The following is a 21,508-nucleotide window of genomic DNA, read 5'->3' on the forward strand; positions in this document are numbered from 1 at the left end:
ATAACGAAAAAAAATAATTAAGTAATAATTAAAAAAAGATATTTAAGTATCGTGGTAGCAGCATCCCCATACTTACGTAACTTTCGTGAATGGAGAGCACGTCATGTAGACTAGACATTTCAAAAATAGCTTTTCTTGACCGTTAAATTGTGACGATTTCACAACGTTTCAGCATTTTATTGGCCATCTAAGACAACTGGAATGCCTCCGGAAGAGAAGACAGGACCCACCACTTGCAACAATGTTTTGCCGCACGACACCTCAAAAGCACGAGCACAACACAAACAAAAGCACAAAAGTCTGATTTTTACAAGACACGAAAGTGCTTTCAGGTTTCCCTCACTCGTGTCCTTTGGTTTTTCAGATGAGATAGGGTATCCATTTCTCTTCAGATTTCTCATTCAAGGTCAGTTTTTCCTTCTTGATCGTACTTTATAAGTAACATTTCTGTATTTGGTCATTTCGTGCGGCTTGAAATGGCATATATTTGCTTTCTTCTTTTTTTGTCGTTTATCATTTCTGTTGGTGATAAAAAGACTTCATGTAGATCTCTTTTATGTCAACAAGATTGAGCATTTTTGTGATTTTGAGAATGTAAATGATGTAGTGATGTAGTTTGGTGATGGGTTTTGTCTTATTTTGCAGGGGTGTTAAGGTTCTTTGACTTCTTGCTTTTGCATTGCCTGGGTCTGATGCAAAAGTTTCTGTTTTGATCTTTTGTATTGATCCTTAAAGCATATTTGGGGTTTAAGCCCCTTTCCTGTCGGCTTTTGAAAATCCTCAAAGATTCCAATTCCTATCGTAGGATACTTCTGATTTTGGCCACCTTTGTTGATCAACGAATCAAGCAACAATGTCTGAATCAAATCAAACTAAACCCTTGATCCAGCCATCATCTTTGAGAAAACTCCCTGATTTCAAGCAATCAGTGAAGTTGAAATATGTGAAACTTGGCTATCATTACCTTATTACTCATGGGATGTTCCTGTTTTTATCACCTATTGCTGTCGTTATTGCGGCACAGCTATCTACATTCTCGATCCAAGATCTACATGATCTTTGGTACCATCTTAAATTCAATCTCATATCCGTGATCCTCTGTTCGACCCTCCTCGTGTTTTTGTTGACCCTTTATTTCCTTACCCGACCTCGCCCTGTTTACCTAGTGAATTTTTCATGCTATAAGCCTGATGATTCTAGGGAATGTACTAGGAAGATTTTTATGGATAGATCGAAGTTAACAGGTGTTTTCACTGAGGAGAGCATGGAGTTCCAAAGGAAAATTCTTGAGAGGTCTGGTCTTGGGGAGTCGACTTATCTCCCCGAGGCTGTCTTGAGAGTTCCTCCAAATCCGTGCATGGCTGAAGCAAGGAAGGAAGCTGAGGCTGTAATGTTTGGTGCAGTCGACGAGCTGCTTAAGAAGACATCTGTGAAACCGAAAGATATTGGAATTCTGATTGTAAATTGCAGCTTGTTTAACCCAACACCATCCTTGTCCGCCATGGTGATCAACCATTATAAGCTAAGGGGGAATATTCTTAGTTATAATCTTGGTGGTATGGGTTGTAGTGCTGGTTTGATATCGATTGATCTTGCCAAACATCTCCTTCAAGCGCATCCTAATTCTTATGCTTTGGTTATTAGCATGGAGAACATCACCTTGAATTGGTATTTTGGGAATGATAGGTCAATGCTTCTCACAAATTGCTTGTTTAGAATGGGAGGGGCTGCTGTTTTGCTTTCAAATAAAAGATCTGACTGGTGGCGTTCTAAGTACCAATTGGTTCATACTGTTAGAACAAATAAGGGCGCTGATGATAAGTGCTTCTCCTGTGTTACTCAACAAGAGGATTCTACTGGAAAGGTTGGGGTTTCTTTATCGAAGGACTTGATGGCAGTTGCAGGGAATACTTTAAAGACTAATATCACTACCCTTGGCCCTCTTGTTTTGCCCATGTCTGAACAGCTGCTATTTTTTGCCACATTGGTGGGGAAAAAACTCTTTAAGATGAAGTTAAAGCCATACATCCCGGATTTTAAATTGGCGTTTGAGCATTTCTGCATTCATGCTGGGGGGAGAGCGGTGCTGGATGAATTGGAAAAAAACCTACAGCTTTCAGATTGGCATATGGAACCTTCCAGGATGACACTCTATCGATTTGGCAACACTTCAAGCAGCTCTCTATGGTATGAATTGGCTTATTCAGAAGCCAAAGGGAGGATAAAGAAGGGAGACAGAACATGGCAGATCGCTTTTGGGTCTGGGTTCAAGTGTAACAGTGCTGTCTGGAAGGCTCTGAGGACCATAAACCCAGCCAAGGAGAAAAACCCATGGATGGATGAGATCCACCAGTTCCCAGTTGATGTTCCAAAGTTTTCAGCCATACAGTAGATGCAACAGTTCCATTGGTTGGCAGGGGTGTGTTTCCGTGATGGTAACAGCAATCATCGAGTTATGAAGCCTTTCTCATGTATTTTTGCTTTTGCAGCAGATTTATTAGAGAGTGATTAGAGAGTTATGAACTCTGACTTACTAGTATAAGTTGTTTGGTCGTGACTTGAAACTAGGTTATCCTCCGTTGAGCAGAAAGCAATTCATCCATCCTATTTGTTGCAGTTGATGCTTTTCCTTTCTGACATTGCTCGTGTTGTTCTAGCTCCCGTTTTTAGAAATCTACTATGGCATTATATTCACCTTCTCGTCCCAGACATGATTGTTTTTATCACAATGTTCAGTTCTGGTTGCCAATTATCATATAAATTGAAAGCAGATCATACAACATTGGGACAACGATGTTTGCTCTGATGATGGCTTGAAATTCGAATTGTATGAATTTTTGAAAACATGGTTGCCCATTACCAAGACATTGAAAGTATAAGCGATCAAATTTTTGTGGATTCATGATACTCGTTTTAGAAGAAACATGGGAACTTGCAATTTGTACTCCAAACACCAAGGGTGCATCAGAATGCCAGGTATAGATGAAACATTATTGTAAAATTCTCAACAAGCAAAACACCAAGAGCTCTTAGCAGTGCTCTTAACTCAGAGAAGCTGAGAAATAAAACAGGCATATCCTCAAACATTCTTTCGTTTAACCTATTTTAAACCGTGACAAAACATGAACATAAATTAGAGTAAAAACGAACGGGATAGTAATCGGAAATACATTCTAGCAACTCTCTGTTGGACCTAGAGGATTGTCTAACAACTTGCAAACTGTCACAAACGAAACCTACATTGTTCAGTTACTACCAAAAGGAAACCAGCTATAATCCAATCGAAGATGGACCGGGGGCCAATTATCACCCAATGTATACACAACACAGCAGTACATCCCATGGATTCAGTACAATGAACCGAAATAGCATTATTCCTTGGAGGATTTGTTGATAAGCGACTTGTGGATGTGAGGGATCACACCACCACCAGCTATGGTTCCTTTTATAAGGGTGTCTAGCTCTTCATCACCCCGGATTGCTAACTGCAAATGCCTAGGTGTTATACGTTTCACCTTCAGATCCTTGCTTGCATTTCCGGCCAGCTCTAACACTTCAGCAGTCAGGTACTCCAAGATAGCAGCAGAGTAAACAGCCGCAGTTGCACCCACTCTTCCATGGGCTGTTGCTCTTGTTTTCAGAAGGCGGTGGATACGCCCAACAGGAAACTGCAGGGATGGTATAGAATGAAATAGATGGTCAAATCTTTTATGTTTCCGGACAGGTATAAATGGCCATATCTAGAAATGGAAATCCTTTGCTGATAACAGTGAAAAAGTAACAATAACCAATCCTCAGAGCCATAACAGCCATATAGCAAAAGGAGTACACACTCAGCAGCCAAGAAAAAATGATACTCCATATTTGTAACCAAGCTCAGGACTAGAACCTACAACCCAGCAACTGTTTTCTAGCTGCATTTATTTCTCTGAACATGTGAGATCTAAAACAAAGTTGAAAGAAAGAGCACAGTGACATGCAAGTACAATAAGCATAAGACATGTAAAAGCCAATGGCCCTGGGAAGCATAAAGAACCAAAATTCTGATTTATGTTGATAAGCAATATAGGCAATGCACAAGAAGAGCCAAGATATCCACACCACTTTAGATAACATCACTGATAAAAAAAATTAACAAATAACTGATGACCATAACTTTTGGCTCCATGTATCTGACTGCTTGAAAAGTCTTTATTTAATGTTTTACTAACTGAAAGAATCTTTCCTGAGAATGTGTTGATGCCTGGAATCGATAAGTTCTACTACTCCACATTAATCACATTCTAAAATATCATGAAAGTTACTGGACCAAATGAGCCATCATTATTGCTTAACTTTAAAAGTCAATTGGTAAAACCTAAACAATTCCATAATGCTCTTCTGTACTTTATGAACCACCCATTTTAGTCTGGAAAGAATAGATACCTTAAAGTCCTCAATTGCATGCCCTACGAAAAAACATAATCATTTCTAAATCACAAAATTATATAACACCAAACTACATTTGTAAATCAAGCTTACTCCACCTGAGTTGTATTCAATTTAACAAAATTCATTTCCTCTACAACCTCAAGCTACCCAAGCTCAATAAAGTCCTTGTTGAGCATCTCAAAGAACCAACCGAAATCCCAACAAGTAACACCCATCAATAATTCAGTATGATAAACACTCCTCAGAACACACCAAAAGATTGCAGAGGACAAAGATACAAGCTTTGTACACAACAACATCCAAGCTATAACATTAGTTGCGACTTTTTTATGGTAAGTACTTCTATAAGCCTCTGATTGCATTTGCATTAAAGAGATTTATGAAAAACGTGGATTACTCGAAAAATTAAATCCTTAAAAAACCAAGGGCTAGTTTTCTCTCAAGAGATTCACTTTCTCTCGAATGGGTACAACATTCTCCTTTTGAGCCTATTTACAATATATTTTTCTATCATTCTAGTTCTAACTTTTTTACACCGATCCCTTGGCATCATCAATTCGGCTGACATGATGACTTGAGAAAATAAAGAAAATTCAGTATTTACTCTCAAATTTCATATAGCTTAGATTTCCAAACTATAAAACTCAAGCTCAACTAAGCCCGATGGTTAGCTAAGTCACACTAAGTACCAAGTTCCCCTCAATTTCACATATCTCAGTTTATACCCTCATTCACAAATTAAAAAAAAATACATTAACACAAAAATTCAATAAAATTAAATAGAAAAATCAACATAGTTTCTCATGGCCCAGGTAATTATATATATATATATAACACTTGCACTCTACATCTTCGATGAACCCAAGCAGGAAGCCAGAGAGCAGAACCAAAATCAAAACCCATTAAGAAAATAACTAAAACTCACCAAATAATAACCCTCCAAGCATATAAGCAAGTAAGATTAAAACTCAAAAACCCCATCCAAAGAACCCCCCCCCCCCCCAAAAAAAAAAAAAAAAAAAAAAAGACAAGAAGAAGAACCTGAAGACCAGCACGAGAAGAGCGAGAGGTGGGTTTTTTCTTGTCTTTATCTTTAGATTGAGCTGGGGTCTTGCTAGTTAACAATCCCTTTGCTCCTTTGCCTGACATCTTCTCTTCCAAAAACCAAACACAAAGACCTCGGCCCTTAGATTTGTTTATCACAACGTAAGATGAACCCAAAAGAGAACTTTATATATCCTAGGATGGAAAGTTAAATGCTCTGAAGCCGAAATAATATTACGGAAACACCATTCGTTTTGTGGAGTTATTTATGGATTTTTGGGGGGTAGGAATGGAAATATAAACTTATCTTCTCAGGACTACTAGTCAACGTCGTGGGAGATGAATCGGTTGGCAGTATAGTTACGTCCCTCAACTATTATGCTTCTGTCATACTTACCCCTATGCTCCGGGAAAAAACAAATCGGCTACTTTGACGTGTTTATTTTTATGGTTAAGAATATTTTTAGAAATTATTTTTATTTTAAATTATTTTTTATATTTTAATATCGAAAATAATTTTTTAGAAAAACTATATATTATTTTAATAAATTCTGTCTTCCTTCGCATCCTGTCAGATATATTTCCATCCGACTATCACCATGGTTGATTTGATCACAATGCAAGATTATGGTGGCCAACTGTAATAGAAATTGATAGCAGATCATACAACATTGGGGTTAATAATGCTTCAAATTAAGTGTCAAATGGATTTTTGAAATTATGATTGCCCCTTAACAAGAAATTAAGCATTCTTTTGTTTAACCTATTTTAAAAACTTCAATAAAACATGAAAGGGAATTGTAGAGAGTAAAAATGAAATGAACAGTAACGGATTCTAGCAACTTTCTGTTCAACCTACAGGATTGTCTCCCAATTTGCAAACTGCCACAAATGAAACCATACGTTGTTCAGTTCCTACCAGAACGACCAGAAAACCAGCTATCATCGAAAAGAAAATGGGCAAATTATCACCCAATAAACTATCTCTGCCAATGTACACAACACAGCAATCCATCCCTTGGATTCAGTTAATAAAACGATGGACAGCAAAAGCATTATTCCTTGGAGGATTTGTTGATAAGCGACTTGTGGATGTGAGGGATCACACCACCACCAGCTATGGTTCCTTTTATAAGGGTGTCTAGCTCCTCATCACCCCGGATTGCTAGCTGCAGATGCCTTGGTGTTATACGTTTTACCTTCAGATCCTTGCTTGCATTTCCTGCCAGCTCTAACACTTCAGCAGTCAGGTACTCCAAGATAGCAGCAGAGTAAACAGCTGCCGTTGCACCCACTCTTCCATGGGCGGTTGCTCTTGTTTTCAGAAGGCGGTGGATACGCCCAACAGGAAACTGCAGGGATGATATAGAACAAAATAGATGGTCAAATCTTTTATGTTTCCAGACAGGTATAAATGGCCAAATCTAGAAATGGAAAATCTTTGCTGAAAACAGGCGATAAGCTTGCAAGTCATTGATCATTACTCAGGAAGTCTGCAAATTCCTAGAACACACACATCCCCTACTTGTACAAGCAAAAGTAACAATAATCAATCCTCAGTGCCATATTGGCCAAATGACAAAAATAGCACAATCAATTGTAATGCAAGATGCTACTCCACAGTTGTAACCAAGACAAGACTAAAACTACAACCCAGCAACTAAGAAGCAACTGTTTTCTAGCTGTGTTTATCTCTCTGAATGGGTGTGATCTAAACAACGTTAAAAGAAAGAGCATAACGAGATGCAAGTACAACAAGTAGCGCAAGAGAAAAAATACCATGGTCATGAGGTGCAAAAAGAACCAAAGTTCTGATTTCTGAAGCAAAGATATCCTCACCACTTTAGATAATATTATTGATCAAAGTGATAGCCAAAAGAACTTTTGGCTCCATATAATCTGACTGCTTCACAATTCCTGATTATGTGTTTCTGAAAATTAGACCTGTGTGGAATTGATAAGTTATACCACCTCATACATATTATCATTGAAATTGCTGGACCAAATGAGCCATCTGTAACACTTAAATTTAACAGTCATTTGCAAAACCTAAATAGTCACCGTAAAGTCGTCAACCATATGCCCTCTGAAAAAAGTAATCATTCAACATCCTCAATTCCTCATCATCCATTTCAAATTATATATCACCAAACTATATTTCTAAATCACACTTAGTCACCCTGATTTATATTCAATTCATTTAACAAAATTCAGTTCCTCTATAACCTCAAGGTACTCCAGCTCATGAAAGTCCTTATTGAGCAGCATCTCAAATAACCAACCAAAAACACATCAAAAGATTGCAGGGGATGAGGAAACAAACTTTCTTCATAACAACATCCCAAGCTATAACATTTAGTTGCGTCTTATGTATGACATGTACTTCTATCAGCCTCAGATTGCATTCACATTAAAGAGATTTGTGGCATATATCAGTTAATCAGGAAACTAAATCTTAAGAACCAAAGGGCTAGTTGTCTCTCTAGAAACTGAATTCTTTTCCTTTTTCACCTTCTCTACAATTGCCACTGCATTCTCCTTTGAGGCTATTTACATTATGTTTGCCTATTAATCTAGTTCTCGCTCCTTATACCAAATCCTCAGAGTCATCAATTCAGCTGAAATGATAAGCAAAGGAACATAAAGAAAACCCAGTTTTTATTCTCAAATATCAGTAGTTTAGATTTCCGAACTATAAAATCCAAGCTCAACTAAGCCCAATAGTTATCTTAGCCACCCCAAGTCTTAATCTCACATAAAAAGTCTATTTTCTCTTTCCAAAATTCATCACTCAATTATAAAGACTAACAACATTCTTTAAGAAACACATTAACACAAAACTTCAATAAAATTCACTAACAAAATCTTCTCAAGAAAAAACTTGCACTGAAAACTTCCATAAACCCAAGCAAGAATCCAGAACCAGAACCAAAATAAAAACAACCCAGATATAAGAAAAACTAAAACTCACTAAATAATCAAACAACCCCCCCCCCCCCAAAAAAAATAATAATAATAATAATAATAATAATCATGTAGGCATTAAAAAAAAAGCAAAAATCCCAATAAAAGAACCCTAAAAAAAGAAAAAAGAAAAAAAAGAGAGGGAGAGAGAGAGAACCTGATGACAAGTACAAGAAGAGTAAGAGATTGGTTTATCCTCATGGGGTTACTGAACCAAGCAGGCCATCTGTACTTAACCTTAACAGTCAATTGGTAAAACCTAAACAGCTCAATAATGCTATTTGGTATCCTTATGAATAACCCATCTAGTCTGGAACAAATAGGTGCCCTAAAGTCCTCAAAACCTCAACTGTATGCCCTATGTAAGAACACAACTATTTAACATCCTCCCCATCCATTTCAAGATTACATACCGAAATGTATTACTAACAATGCTTACTCCACCTAAGTTGTGTTCAGTTTAACAAGATTCATTTCCTCTATGGCCTCAAGCTACCCAAGATCAAGAGTCCTTATTGAGCATCTCAAAGCGACAACCAAATGCCTACAAAGTCAACACCCGTCAATAATTCAGCATAATAAATAATCTTTAGAACACACCAAGAGATTGCAGAGGACAAGGATACAAACTTTGTTCATAACAACATCTGAAGCTATAACATTAAGTCGCAATTTTTTTAAGGTATGTACTTTTATCAGCCTTGGATTTTTGCATTTGCATTAAAGAGATTTATGTCAAATGTGGGTTACTCGGAGAAACTAAATTCTTTTTCTTTTTTTCTCCTTCTCTCCAATGGTTCCTGCATTCTCTTTTATGCCTATTTGCATTATATTGGCCTGTTATTCTAGTTCTCACTTTTTACACAGATTCCTCAGCTTCATCAATTCAGCTGACATGATGACTTGAGGAAAGTAACAAAACCCAATATTTACTCTCAAATCTCAGATGGTTTAGGTTTCCAAACTATAAAGCCCAAGCTCAACTAACCCCAACAGTTATCTTAGTCGGTCACCCTGACTGCAAGTTTCCTCAGTTTCACATAGATCTCAGTTTGTTTTTCTCTTTCACAAATTGATAACTCAACTCTAAACCCTAATGATATTCTTACAAGGAAAAAAAAAGGCATTAACACAATTGATTAACAAAATCAACATAGTTTCTCATGGCCAGATAAAATAATAATTAAAAAAAAAAACACAACTTGCAATCAAAGTCTTCAATAAACCCAAGCAGGAATCCAAAAATCAGAACCAAAACAAAAACCCATTAAGAAAATGACTAAAAACTCACTTAATAATCAAAAACCCGTAATTAAGATTAAAACAAGAGCACAAACTCAAAAAACCCAAAAAAACCTGAAGACCAGCACGAGAGGAACGAGAGGTGGGTTTTTTCTTGTCTTTATCTTTAGATTGAGCTGGGGTTTTGCTTGTCAACAATCCCTTCGCTCCTTTCCCTGACATCTTCTCTTCCAAAATCCAAACAGACTTTGGCTCGCTCTTCGATTTTCTTTAGATTTGTTTTATTGAGACAACGTAAGATAAACCCAAAAGGAATTTATATCTTGTACAATTGTAATTTAAATGCCCTGAAGACTTGTATTAAATTACGGAAGCGACATTCGTTTTGTAGGAGTAATATATTTATTTCTTGTAGGGGTAAGAATGGGAATATGAACTTATCTTCTTGAGACAATGTGGAATGCATGGGGATATAATTAGGAATAGTTTTTGTTTGAGGATCTTACTGGAAATTGAGTGATAGCTGGGGATAAAAATAAATACATCTTTTAACCCTAAATTATATTAACGGGCCGAACAATATGAACATGAAGCTCCTTTTTAGCACCATAGTCCAAAGAAGCTATGTATTAGGCCCAACTGCAATGCCTTTTTGCAATCTCGAACATCGCTGTATTATCCACAGCCCATGACTGTTACTATGATTCATGCAAGAATGTGTTTGGAAACGCGGTGGAGACTATGTTTCTTTAAATTTTAAATTTTTTTTATTTAAAATAAAAAAATTATATTTTTATATTGTTTTGATGTGCTGATGTCAAAAATAATTTTTAAAAAATAAAAAATCTTTATTTTGATGCATTTTTAAGCAAAAAGCACTTTGAATTGTCACCGCTACCACAATCTCAAACACACCCGTAATGCAAGCATGTGACACCACTGATACTGATATTTTTTTTTTGTGTGTGTGTGGTTATAAGATGAGTTTTTAAACCTGATCCAGAGATTGACCTAGTCAAAGATTCAGGATCAAGGGTCTTGATCTGGTCATCAGGTCATCCCTGGTGAAATCTATTTTTATATATATAAATTAAAATGACATTGTTTTTGTTAAAAATAAAAATAATTGGTCAACGAGTTACAACCGGGTTTTTGATTGAGCCACCCAGATTTGTGCCTTCCTTTTTTTTATTAAACTCGGCCTGGATCCTGGGTCAACTCGCCTAGCTGGATTTTAAAACTAAAGTTCCAAGTGACTGTTTGAAAAAGTGATAAATGTTGTTTTTCAGAGTATTTTTCACTTGTAAATATATTTTTATTTTTAAAAAGTTATTTCTAACATGCATATTAAAAACAATAAAATATATATATATATATATATAAAATAAAGTTAAAAAAATAAAAAATACAGTTGAGCTATAATACCAAACACAACATTAAAAATCTGACTTTTTTTAGTCTAATATGATGGGTTCTTATCTCATTCGAATAAAAGTTTGATAATTATAAAAAAGATTGGCTCTCTTTAGCAACTATGAAGAGATGAGATCTTCTATTTTATGGAGTCTGGTGGTGCGGCCTCCTTTTCCATTGATTTATATTGACTTTAGACTCTTTTTTATTTACGCGAGGTGCAATAATAATTCAATTTTTTATCAGCAGGTTCAACTCAACGTCCTGGAAGATCTCATTTCACTGTTTTTATTGATTATTTTTTTTATCAAGTTGCAATTTTTATAGCAAGTGAATTTTAATAAATATACGTTATTAATTCATTTTAAATCATCCTTAGATACTAATGGTAATTAAAACAAGTTAATTTCAAGGAGTATTTTATTTTGAATATTATTAGATTTTTTTACTATTAAAATTACTTTTTGAGTTTTATTTAATAATTTATATATTTTTTATCACCAATCGACTATTCTTATTTTAACTAAATAAATTAATAAAACTAAACACAACAATAATAACGAATCTATACAAGTTTAAAGTCTAAAGTTATTAAGCATGCAAAAGACTTAATTTTCTAGGTTATCGAGTCAATTTATGGGTTATGAGTCAATTATTTTAATTAAAACAATATTATTTTATTTATTTTTGGAATTGACTTTGTTAAGTTTGGGTAGATTAACCAAATCACTGAAAACTTTATCAAATCAATTGACTTTCATTATATCATATTTTTATCAATTTAATTTAAATTTCAATTAAAATCAAACTTCAAATCATAATTTTTTTCTAGATCAACCCGCTACAACTTGACTTTAAAATGCACAGCAGCAACCACAACAACTGGATTAGGTCAGTCTGATGATAACCCTATGTAATAATTAATGAAGAGAAAGTTCAAGCATTCTTAGAAGCAATCCAACAATTTCCTCCAATCATTTATTTTGGATCGAAGATTCTTCCATGGAAGGCTTAAAACCTTGTATATTTCATGCAAAAGGTCAAGAGCATCTTTTCCCTTCCCACGGGGGGGATTAATTACGTCGTGCTTTATTGGAAATTAATCCATAAATACATCCATTAAGTTTGACATAATTGTTGAGTTTTTTATTTTATACTTCGTTTTTTAATTCTTAAAAACATTTTTTTCAAAAAAAAAAGAAGGTTTCTTCATTTTTTTTTTAAATCGAATTATAATAATAACAACTTTAAAAAGTTTCGAGAATTCATTGTCACTGTAAATTTTTAAAAACAAAAACTATAAATGATTATATATAATTATTAAACTCCACCCAATTCAATAAATAAAAATAAAAATCTCATAACTTAAAACTTAGCTAAACGTTGGTTTTCAATTTTAACAAAAAAATACTTTTATTTGATCAAATCATATTAATTAGGTCAACAAGAATAAGTCAACATCAATAAATTAAAAGACAAAATGATTTTTTTTATTAAAAATAATTGATCATGTTAACACGGCGACTATATATATATATAAAGTTAACTCAACAATCCAATGATAATGACATCAATTTATTTTGTGAGAGTGATGCTTGGAAAAAGTATAAGATCATGTATGAATTCTACATGAGCGAAAATATCGACAATGAGGGCTAAATTATTTTCAGGACTCTAGTTGTTTCGGGCAGCTTTATTCCAGAAAGATGAACGATAATTTATTATTTATTTTTGTGGTAGAATTTATAATTTGGTTTGGAAAAATTATTAATATATTTTTAAATAAAAAATATTTTTAAAAACATGATGCAAAACACACGACTGTCAAAAGCACAAAATAAAATAACTCTTTGTTGCTGTTTCGTCTGCTGTCAATCTGTCATGATGTGAGGGTATGTTTATGCTGAAATTAAGGAGATAATTTTAGAATGTTCTAATTGATAGTTCCAAGATAATTAATTATGTTTGATTAGAACCAATTGATTATTATCCATTTTTAATGGAATTAATGATGTTAAAACCTAAAATTATTAATTATAGATTTCTCTAATCATGTATAAATGTGAAAAGCATAATGTTTCACAGTACTGAATATATTATACTTACACCCATTAATTTTATGTTAGAAAAAAAAAAACCAATCAAAATATTTAGCAGGTAGCAAGTAAGCCTGCAGAAAAAAAAAGGGTTTATATTATTAAAATAATTAAGATTAAATATAAAAAAAAAACTAAAATTCTGAAAGTGTTTAGTCTTAATCTAAATACAAATAAAGTATATATAGGTTAAACTGAAAGTACTATTCTACTCTTAATAAATAAGACTACATAAATATTATTTAACACACACATATATATATATATTCTTCCTTGCATGATTCCCCTGTATATTTATCCACTAATAGAGAGCTAAGTATAGCCGATTATTAAATGCAAATCAAATAATTAATTACTGATTTTATTCATATAAAATATAAATTAAAAATGAGGTATATGAACTATTTTTTATGTGCTTGGTGGGTTTAACAGGAGTTGACAGCAAACACGGTCAACAGTCTTGCTTTTAATTAATTAACAGCAAAAATAGGTTGTCGATATCGTGAAGTGTTTCTTGCTTGTCTCTGTTAAAGTAATTGAGATCAACTACAAAAAGGAGGCTACAATTCTGAATAATCTGTTTATTATGAATGCATAGTGTTAACCTAAATACAAATAAAGTATATATAGGTCAAACTGAAAGTACTATTCTACCCTTAATAAATAAGACTACATAAATATTATTTAACATCTCCCCTCAAACTCACGATGCGGCAGCTACAAGCATCGAGAGTTTGCCAACCAGAAAACGAAAACGAGAGATGGAATGCGCCTTGGTAAAGAAATCTGCAATCTGCAAGGAAGAAGGAACAAAAGGCAAAGCAATGGTGCCATGTTTGAGATGATGACGAGTAAGATGACAATCGATCTCAATGTGCTTAGTGCGCTCATGAAAAACCGAGTTATGAGCAATCTGAATAGAACTCTGATTGTCACAATACATAGGAGTAGGATGAGAAAAGGAAATTCCCATATCAGCAAGTAACCAACGCAGCCAAACAATCTCTTTGGTAGTAGATGCCATGGCACGATATTCTGCTTCGGTGGATGATTGAGAAACAATAGATTGTTTCTTGCTCTTCCAAGAAATAAGAGAATCACCTAAAAAGATACAGAACCCGGTAACAGACTTGCGATCTGTGGGATCACTACCATGATCAGCATCAGAGTATGCACGCAACTCCAAGGAAGAGGTGGATGAAAGTAACAGACTCTGAAAAACTGTACCCCGAAGATATCGCAAAATACGAAGAACAGCTGCCCAGTGAACAGTAGTAGGAGAAGCAACAAACTGACTAACAACATGAACAGCATATGCAATATCTGGACGAGTAATGGTGAGATATACCAAACTCCCAACAATAGTACGGTATAAAGTAGGATCTATCAAAGGTAAACCATCAGAAGAAGAGTACCTCGCGTTGACCTCAATAGGAGTATCTACAGTCTTGTTATCAGTAAGTCTAGCCCGCTCAAGAATATCTGCAACATATTTCGACTGAGAAAGAAGGTAACCTCTAGGTGAGTATGCTACCTCAATACCCAAGAAATATCGAAGATAACCCAAATCCTTCATTTCAAATCGTCTAGCCAACTCTGTCTTCAAAACTGAAATACCATCAATATCATCACCAGTAATAATCATGTCATCAACATATAAAGACAGAATGATACAACCTGCATCAGTGCACTTAATAAAAAGAGCAGAATCATGACTGCTAGAAACAAAGCCAAGAGACGAGATCACAATAGAGAATTTCTCAAACCAAGCACGAGGTGCTTGTTTGAGACCATATAATGCTTTCTTAAGCTTACAAACATATCCAGAGTCATGTGAAATACCAGGAGGGGGTGCCATATAAACTTCTTCTTGAAGATCTCCATTCAAGAATGCATTTTTAACATCAAGCTGAGAAATATGCCACTGACGAATCGAAGCTACGGCAATAAGAGTACGAATAGTAGTCATTTTGGCAACCGGGGCAAATGTCTCCTCATAGTCCATACCATACTGTTGAGAGTATCCTTTTGCAACCAGCCTAGCTTTGTATCGCTCAATAGACCCATCAGAATTAGTCTTGATCTTATACACCCAACGACAACCAACAACACTCTTACCAGGAGGTAGAGGAACCAGATCCCAAGTATCTGTCTTATGCAAAGCAGAAAGTTCCTCATCCATAGCTTGCTGCCAAAGCGGATCAAGAATTGCCTCTTTATAGGAAGAGGGCTCAAAGAGACAATGAATAGAAGCTAAAAAGGAAGTAAATGATGAAGAATAACAAGAATAAGCAAAATCTGGTAATTTTATGGACTTACGAATGCGGATGGACTGACGTGGAGGTGGATCCACAATCTCAGATGAAGCTTGAGGGGCTGTAGATGAGAATGGAGCTTCAGGTGTGCCAGAGAGTAAAGTACCAGTACCTGCAGAGTTATGAGTACAAATTGATCGAACATAGGGAGAGGTATCATTACCAGAATCTTCAGAAAAAGGATCTATATGAATAAGATCAGATTTTGTCAGGCTATGAGTAGTGGATGGAATAGAAAAGAAAGGTATATGCTCAAGGAAGACAACATGACGAGACACATAAAGTTTCTGAGTTATTGGATCAAAACAACGATACCCCTTTTTACCTTCACCATAACCCAGAAAGACACAAATAGCGGATCGAGAGGATAGCTTATTGCGTTCTACATGAGGACGAAGAACGAAACAAGTACAACCAAAGACTCTAAATGAGGAATAATCAGGGACATGCCCATATAGCTTTTCAAAAGGAGATAGACCCGAACTATGAGAAGATGGAATTGTATTAATCAAACTTACAGCAGTAAGAACAGCTTCTCCCCAAAATTCACTAGGAACAAAAGCAGACAACAAGAGAGAACGAGCAGTTTCGACAATATGCCTATGTTTTCTTTCAGCTACACCATTTTGTTCAGGAGTATCTGTACATGAAGTTTGGTGGATGGTTCCATCTAAGGCAAGCATTTGACAAAATTTATTAGAGGTGTATTCCCCACCCAAATCACACCTAAAGCATTTGATCACAGCAGAATGTTGAGTTTTGATAAGAGCTCGAAAAGCTGCATATATCTCAAAGAATTCAGAACGATGTTTCATTAAATAAACCCAACAATAACGAGTATGATCATCAATAAAAGAGACATAATATCGAGACCCTCCTTTTGTGGAAACAGGAGAAGGTCCCCATACATCAGAATGAATCAAATCAAATGGTGAAGATGAAACAGAAATACTTCGATTAAAAGGTAAAGCAGAAAATTTTGCCAGTTTACATCCACTACAATCAGAAATGTCACAAGTTTTCAAATTTCCTAAAGCTCCTGTGGATGCCAAAAATCTCAAACGAGAAGACGAAACATGACCTAGACGGGAATGCCATAAATAAAAACTAGAAGATGAAAGACTCAAACGAAAGGAAGACAAATCAGCAGTAGTAGCAGCAGCGGCAGCAGCAGCAACTGGCACTTTTAACTCATCCAAAATATATAGCCCATTCTCCCTACGGCCTGTTCCAATCAGCTTCTGAGACTGCAGATCCTGTACACAACAAAAAGAACCAGAAAACATGACTAAATAATCACCAGAATCACATATTTGACCAACAGACGCAAGATTCAATTTGAGTTTTGGAATAAGATAAACATTAGGGAGAGACAAGTGAGGTGTGACAACAGAACCAACACCTGCTAAGGGCATAGGAGTGCCATCAGCAGTCATAACAGGAATGGAGGACAAAGGGGACACTGAGGTAAAAGATGAGGAATCTGGAGACATATGATGTGAAGCACCAGAATCCAAGACCCATTCAGAGTGTGACATACCTGAGGAATTATGAGGCAACTGACCTATGGAAGAAGCGGACATTGCTTGTGGCTGCAAGGAGAGAAACTTCTGAAATTGCTCAGCTAAAGTATTAGGATCGGTAATAGAGCCTGGGGAAGCTACTGCTGCAGTATTGTGGTGTGGTGGTTTATAACCCTGAGGTGATCGATGAGCATTAGATTGTGACTGACTGCCAGACTTCCAAGCTTGATTCTGCTGTCTCAACTTAGGACACTGAGCCTTCCAATGACCTTTCTGCTTACAGAAACTGCACTCATCGAAGCCAACCCTTGTGTAAGGCTTGTTCTGATTATTAGAGAATGGCTTAGAAGGTACTGCTAGTACAGAAGGATTCGAAGCAGAAAGAATTCCCTTTTCAGAATAAGACTGAAGACGTATTTCTTCAGCCAATAACTCACTGACAACAGAGTCAACAGAGGGCAGTGGAGAACGATGCAGAATTGAACCTCTAAGTCCTTCGAAATCACTGCGAAGTGCTGTTAAAAATTGTACCAATCGTTGCTGCTCTCTACGTTCAATATAAGCACCACATGCTTTTAATTCTGCCGATTCTGTAAGAGCCAATTGATCCCAAAGATCTGTCATGGCAGAATAGAACTCCTGAATACTCATATTCTTCTGGTGAAGAGCTCGTATGTCATTCTCTAACTGATACTGTTTTGCAAAATTTGATTGCGTGAATAACCGTTGCAGATGATCCCAAACCTCCTTTGCTGTCTCATACTTTGCCAACTGTGTACCTATAGAATGCTCAACAGAATTGTTGATCCAAGTAATGATCTTTGCATTGTTTGCTTCCCATGTATCTATCGAGACAATATCTCCTTCTTCAATATTCTTAGGTACCACATAAGTTCCACTAACATATCCCCACATCTTCTTACCCTTAAGAAAATTTCTCATTACATAGCTCCAATACGAATAGTTCTTCCCATCCAACCTCACACTCACAGACTGAAGCGAATCATCTCTTTCAGTAGCCATAATCAACAATCACAAAGAACCAGAATGCAAAAGCAGCGGAAAACAAAATACCAAATTGCAGAAACTGAACAGAGATTGCAGAAACTAAACAAATATCTTCTCAAACTTATACGATTACTCCAAAACACAAAACAAATTTGCAGAAACTGAACGGAATTACCAAATTGTAAAAGCTGAAGGGAAGACGAAATACCAAAATAATTGCAGAAACTGACGAAATACCAAATTTTGCAGAAGCGGAAGACAAAATCTCACTCCAAAAAATTTACCAAGTTGGATCCGCGAAGCTGTGTTCGGGATTAAGCTTCGTTCCATAAAACTAGCTCTGATACCATGTTAAAGTAATTGAGATCAACTACAAAAAGGAGGCTACAATTCTGAATAATCTGTTTATTATGAATGCATAGTGTTAACCTAAATACAAATAAAGTATATATAGGTCAAACTGAAAGTACTATTCTACCCTTAATAAATAAGACTACATAAATATTATTTAACAGTCTCCATGGGCATCTTGTATCCATCTTTGACTGAGGAATATTAGCTTGTATAAAATATCTGAAATCAGCTGGTCGACCTTCAATGAAGGGATACCTGCGGGCCTGAACTCAACATTTGTCTCCTTTTACGCCAGATTCATAGCATAATTATGAAGGGTCGGTCATTACTATAAAATCATCGAATAACGACGGAATTATCGATGTTATTAGTGATAAAATATCTTTATTTGCAGATAACATAACCGATAGAATTATCTATTTAATAAAAATAATAAAAAACATCAAGAAATATTATATCAGTTATTTTATTGGTAACATAAATTATCATTATTTACAGATGAATTTACCAGAAGAAATATTTCGTTCCCAGTTTTCTTGAAAATCTTGTCAGTAAATTTAAAAGTATTGTAGCTGATAACAATCTCCCCCCCCCCCCTTCTTCTTCCTCTTACTCTTTTCATTTAACTGCATATTCCAATGGTTGTATAAGAGAAATTATTGTGAAGTGGAGGAGAAATTAAATGTCTATAATGAATCTTCTAAAAAAATAATTTCGTGTTCTACTTCTCAAATAATGTGAGACATCTCACTCAAAGTAGAACTAAGTACCTTGTAATGAGAACAATCATATTGTCACACTACAACAACCATTTAAAATACCAAGATTTGTTGCAACAACCTATGAAATTGTATCGGGACGTGTGGTCGATTCCATGCATGATTTTTCCACCAGTTCACATCTTTTTGCCCAGAGATCGACCCTACAGTTCATTTAGAGCAGTAGTTGAGGGGTTAGTGGTTAACCAGAGACATCTACTTATTAGCCTAGGTGCATGGTATATCAATCGATACAATAACTAGCTGCATGGCCCAAGTGATTAATGGGTTAGACTTCTCTTCTTAATGGAGCCTGCATATTAGAGAGCGCTGACTTTGGTATGATGAGCACAAGTCGTCGATCGCATGTAATGGAGCATCAAGCACGTTCCATTGATGACCATGCCTTATGTTCATGATGTTCAACACCTTGAAATTGTCAATGCCTTAATTAGATCACTCAACGGCGCCGATATTCAACTTGTAGATGAGATATGTCACACAGATTAGTTGATTTGTCCTATCTTTCGGTTGGCTTACCAATCAAAATCTAACAGCATTGACTTTTCAGAAAGGAACCCGAGAAGATTCATAATCCGGGGCTTCGGGGTAAATTGAAGATCAACAAGAAAGAATTACTCCCTCCTGACCAGAGTTTAGTCTCATTTAACCTTTAACAAAGGTTAAGAAAGCGCAGATAATTGTACGTCACCTGTCTTTAGATTACTTCACACACTATTATAGTTAGCCATGGAAGTTTTCACGGTGCGAAAAGCGGATGCAACGATGCAACTTTGTTTGGTTGTGCTTGGCGTTGGTTGCTCATGTTAGCTGGAAAACAGAGGAGAGTATGATAGAAAATGATATCCATGAACTGATTTGAATCATCAGTCAAGAAATCTGCAGGTCACAAATGGTTTATACCAGGGCTTGAGCATTCAAAAGGCTTGTCATCACTAGTCAGCTTCTAAATCCTTGTCAGCTTGTCTAATCCTTAACATCTAGTGCAGGCAAAAGAATATCCTTGTCCTGCAAGCATAATACAGCATGATTTCTTTGCATTGTTTACATTGAACAGCAAATTATACTTTCAATAAAATGTAACTAATGCAAGAGTAAAACATTATCTTCATTTTCTATTGATTTAAGCATTTACAGCGCACCGTCTGAGGGAAGAGGTATACTCTATAATTCTTAAAAAGGAGAAGGTCCAAATTCTCTGGAAGGTATAGAGTTGATTAACAATATGCTTAATTAATATTTAATTTATTGAACGTGTTGAAAGGTACAAAATCCAATCAATCAATACTATGGGTTATCCAGCTAACCCACATGACTAATCACATTGACTTCTCGCCCTCTTGCACATTTTTCTAGAAACAAATGTTCTCCTCGTCAAACCCTGTACAGGAAAACATGTGATGTTTGGTTATGTTTTATTCGAAATGGAAAAATCGAGGATGGAGAAAGACCAAGGATATATAAGCATAACTTACTGTTGAAATTCTACGTTAATTAATGGCGCTGAAGGGTCTGCGATGGTACCAAATGCGGGCGTGGCAAGGACAATGGTGGCACCGTCCGATGAAGGTCTTGACCTTGACGTTTGCGCACGATCCACAATCCTAACCTGAACCATCTGGTCCGGAAGGCAAGTTCTAGGAACAGCTGCACTAATACATCTCACCAAGTATTGTCTCCCGCAGGCTGCACCGTTATCCCATATTCCCTCGCCGGCTGCGGCAAACATGTTGCTTGATGGGAATTGTGATGATGAATTTCCATAGCAGGCAGTGGCTGCATTACAATCACCCAAGAAAGAAAAAAGAAAGTTAGGAAGGAGGGAAAAGTTTTTAAATTTCAGTTATGGAAGTTCTAGTTGTAGAGGTGGTAATGGCACTTACGTAAATATGGGGCGCTGTAGGCGGCACAAGTGCCAACATCGCCATATGAGAGTTGGAAGAGAGTTGCCAGGAGCAATATGAGTAGAGAGAGAGAGGTTGCGCCGAAGATTGACATGTTGATACAAGGAAATAAACCTTCTAAATATATTAGGCGTTCATCAGCAGGACATCGCTAGACTATAAATATATATGTACGGCTGCTATAAGCCAATTCAAAAGTCAACTTGTATACTGTACGTATATGAGGGATGTCAGAAATAATTAGTACAGCAAAAAATACCCTGTTTTTTTTTAATATTTAATTTTAATCATTCTAGATTTGATATGTTAACGTAAAACTTCACTCAAACAAAGTTTTTAATTGAATTAGATAAAATATTTATTTAATAAAATCTAGTTAATCCAGCTAAATTCAATTGAATCATGATAATTTTTTTTAAAAAAACAAAACAAAAG

At 35.8% G+C, this 21,508-nt stretch overlaps 4 protein-coding genes across 6 annotated transcripts; 1 reads left to right on the forward strand and 3 right to left on the reverse strand.

Annotated features, from left to right (window-relative positions):
* Positions 1–188: 188 nt before the first annotated feature.
* On the forward strand, positions 189–2,694 carry LOC7471569 (3-ketoacyl-CoA synthase 11). Of its 2 annotated transcripts, none has more exons than XM_024603432.2 (2): positions 189–406; positions 806–2,694. In XM_024603432.2, the coding sequence occupies exon 2, from the start codon at positions 854–856 to the stop codon at positions 2,390–2,392; it is 1,539 nt and encodes a 512-aa protein (XP_024459200.1). In that variant the 5' UTR covers positions 189–406; positions 806–853; the 3' UTR covers positions 2,393–2,694. The 2 variants fall into 2 exon arrangements, with proteins under 2 accessions (XP_024459200.1, XP_006382070.1); XM_006382008.3 differs by having other exon boundaries at positions 190–406; positions 646–2,694.
* A 285-nt stretch (positions 2,695–2,979) lies between these two features.
* LOC7471570 (probable histone H2A variant 3) lies at positions 2,980–5,698 on the reverse strand. The gene is made up of 2 exons (XM_002309564.4): positions 5,473–5,698; positions 2,980–3,668 (listed from the first exon to the last, which is right to left on the reverse strand). Exons 1-2 carry the CDS (start codon positions 5,578–5,580, stop codon positions 3,372–3,374), a joined length of 405 nt encoding a protein of 134 aa, XP_002309600.1. The 5' UTR covers positions 5,581–5,698; the 3' UTR covers positions 2,980–3,371.
* A 591-nt stretch (positions 5,699–6,289) lies between these two features.
* Positions 6,290–9,992, reverse strand: LOC7495754 (probable histone H2A variant 3). Of its 2 annotated transcripts, none has more exons than XM_002309565.4 (2): positions 9,796–9,992; positions 6,290–6,827 (listed from the first exon to the last, which is right to left on the reverse strand). In XM_002309565.4, the coding sequence occupies exons 1-2, from the start codon at positions 9,901–9,903 to the stop codon at positions 6,531–6,533; spliced, it is 405 nt and encodes a 134-aa protein (XP_002309601.1). In that variant the 5' UTR covers positions 9,904–9,992; the 3' UTR covers positions 6,290–6,530. The 2 variants fall into 2 exon arrangements, with proteins under 2 accessions (XP_002309601.1, XP_024460188.1); XM_024604420.2 differs by lacking the exon at positions 9,796–9,992 and adding an exon at positions 7,255–8,465.
* A 10,264-nt stretch (positions 9,993–20,256) lies between these two features.
* On the reverse strand, positions 20,257–21,221 carry LOC7495755 (EG45-like domain containing protein). Its single transcript, XM_002309566.4, has 3 exons — positions 21,053–21,221; positions 20,645–20,945; positions 20,257–20,550 (listed from the first exon to the last, which is right to left on the reverse strand). The coding sequence occupies exons 1-3, from the start codon at positions 21,165–21,167 to the stop codon at positions 20,544–20,546; spliced, it is 423 nt and encodes a 140-aa protein (XP_002309602.2). The 5' UTR covers positions 21,168–21,221; the 3' UTR covers positions 20,257–20,543.
* Between the last annotated feature and the right edge of the window lie 287 nt (positions 21,222–21,508).

This window comes from Populus trichocarpa, chromosome 6, assembly GCF_000002775.5.
Source record: "Populus trichocarpa isolate Nisqually-1 chromosome 6, P.trichocarpa_v4.1, whole genome shotgun sequence".
In the NCBI taxonomy this organism is placed as follows: Eukaryota; Viridiplantae; Streptophyta; class Magnoliopsida; order Malpighiales; family Salicaceae; genus Populus; species Populus trichocarpa.

Coding starts and splice junctions, on each gene's coding strand:
- LOC7495754 (XM_002309565.4), bottom strand. CDS start 9,903: ATGTCAGGGAAAGGAGCGAAGGGATTGTTGACAAGCAAAACCCCAGCT. Junction 6,828..9,795: donor CCTCTCGTGCTGGTCTTCAG/GTTTTTTTGGGT, acceptor TCATCCCTGCAG/TTTCCTGTTGGGCGTATCCA.
- LOC7495755 (XM_002309566.4), bottom strand. CDS start 21,167: ATGTCAATCTTCGGCGCAACCTCTCTCTCTCTACTCATATTGCTCCTG. Junction 20,946..21,052: donor CTACAGCGCCCCATATTTAC/GTAAGTGCCATT, acceptor ATTGTAATGCAG/CCACTGCCTGCTATGGAAAT.
- LOC7471570 (XM_002309564.4), bottom strand. CDS start 5,580: ATGTCAGGCAAAGGAGCAAAGGGATTGTTAACTAGCAAGACCCCAGCT. Junction 3,669..5,472: donor CTTCTCGTGCTGGTCTTCAG/GTTCTTCTTCTT, acceptor CCATCCCTGCAG/TTTCCTGTTGGGCGTATCCA.
- LOC7471569 (XM_024603432.2), top strand. CDS start 854: ATGTCTGAATCAAATCAAACTAAACCCTTGATCCAGCCATCATCTTTG.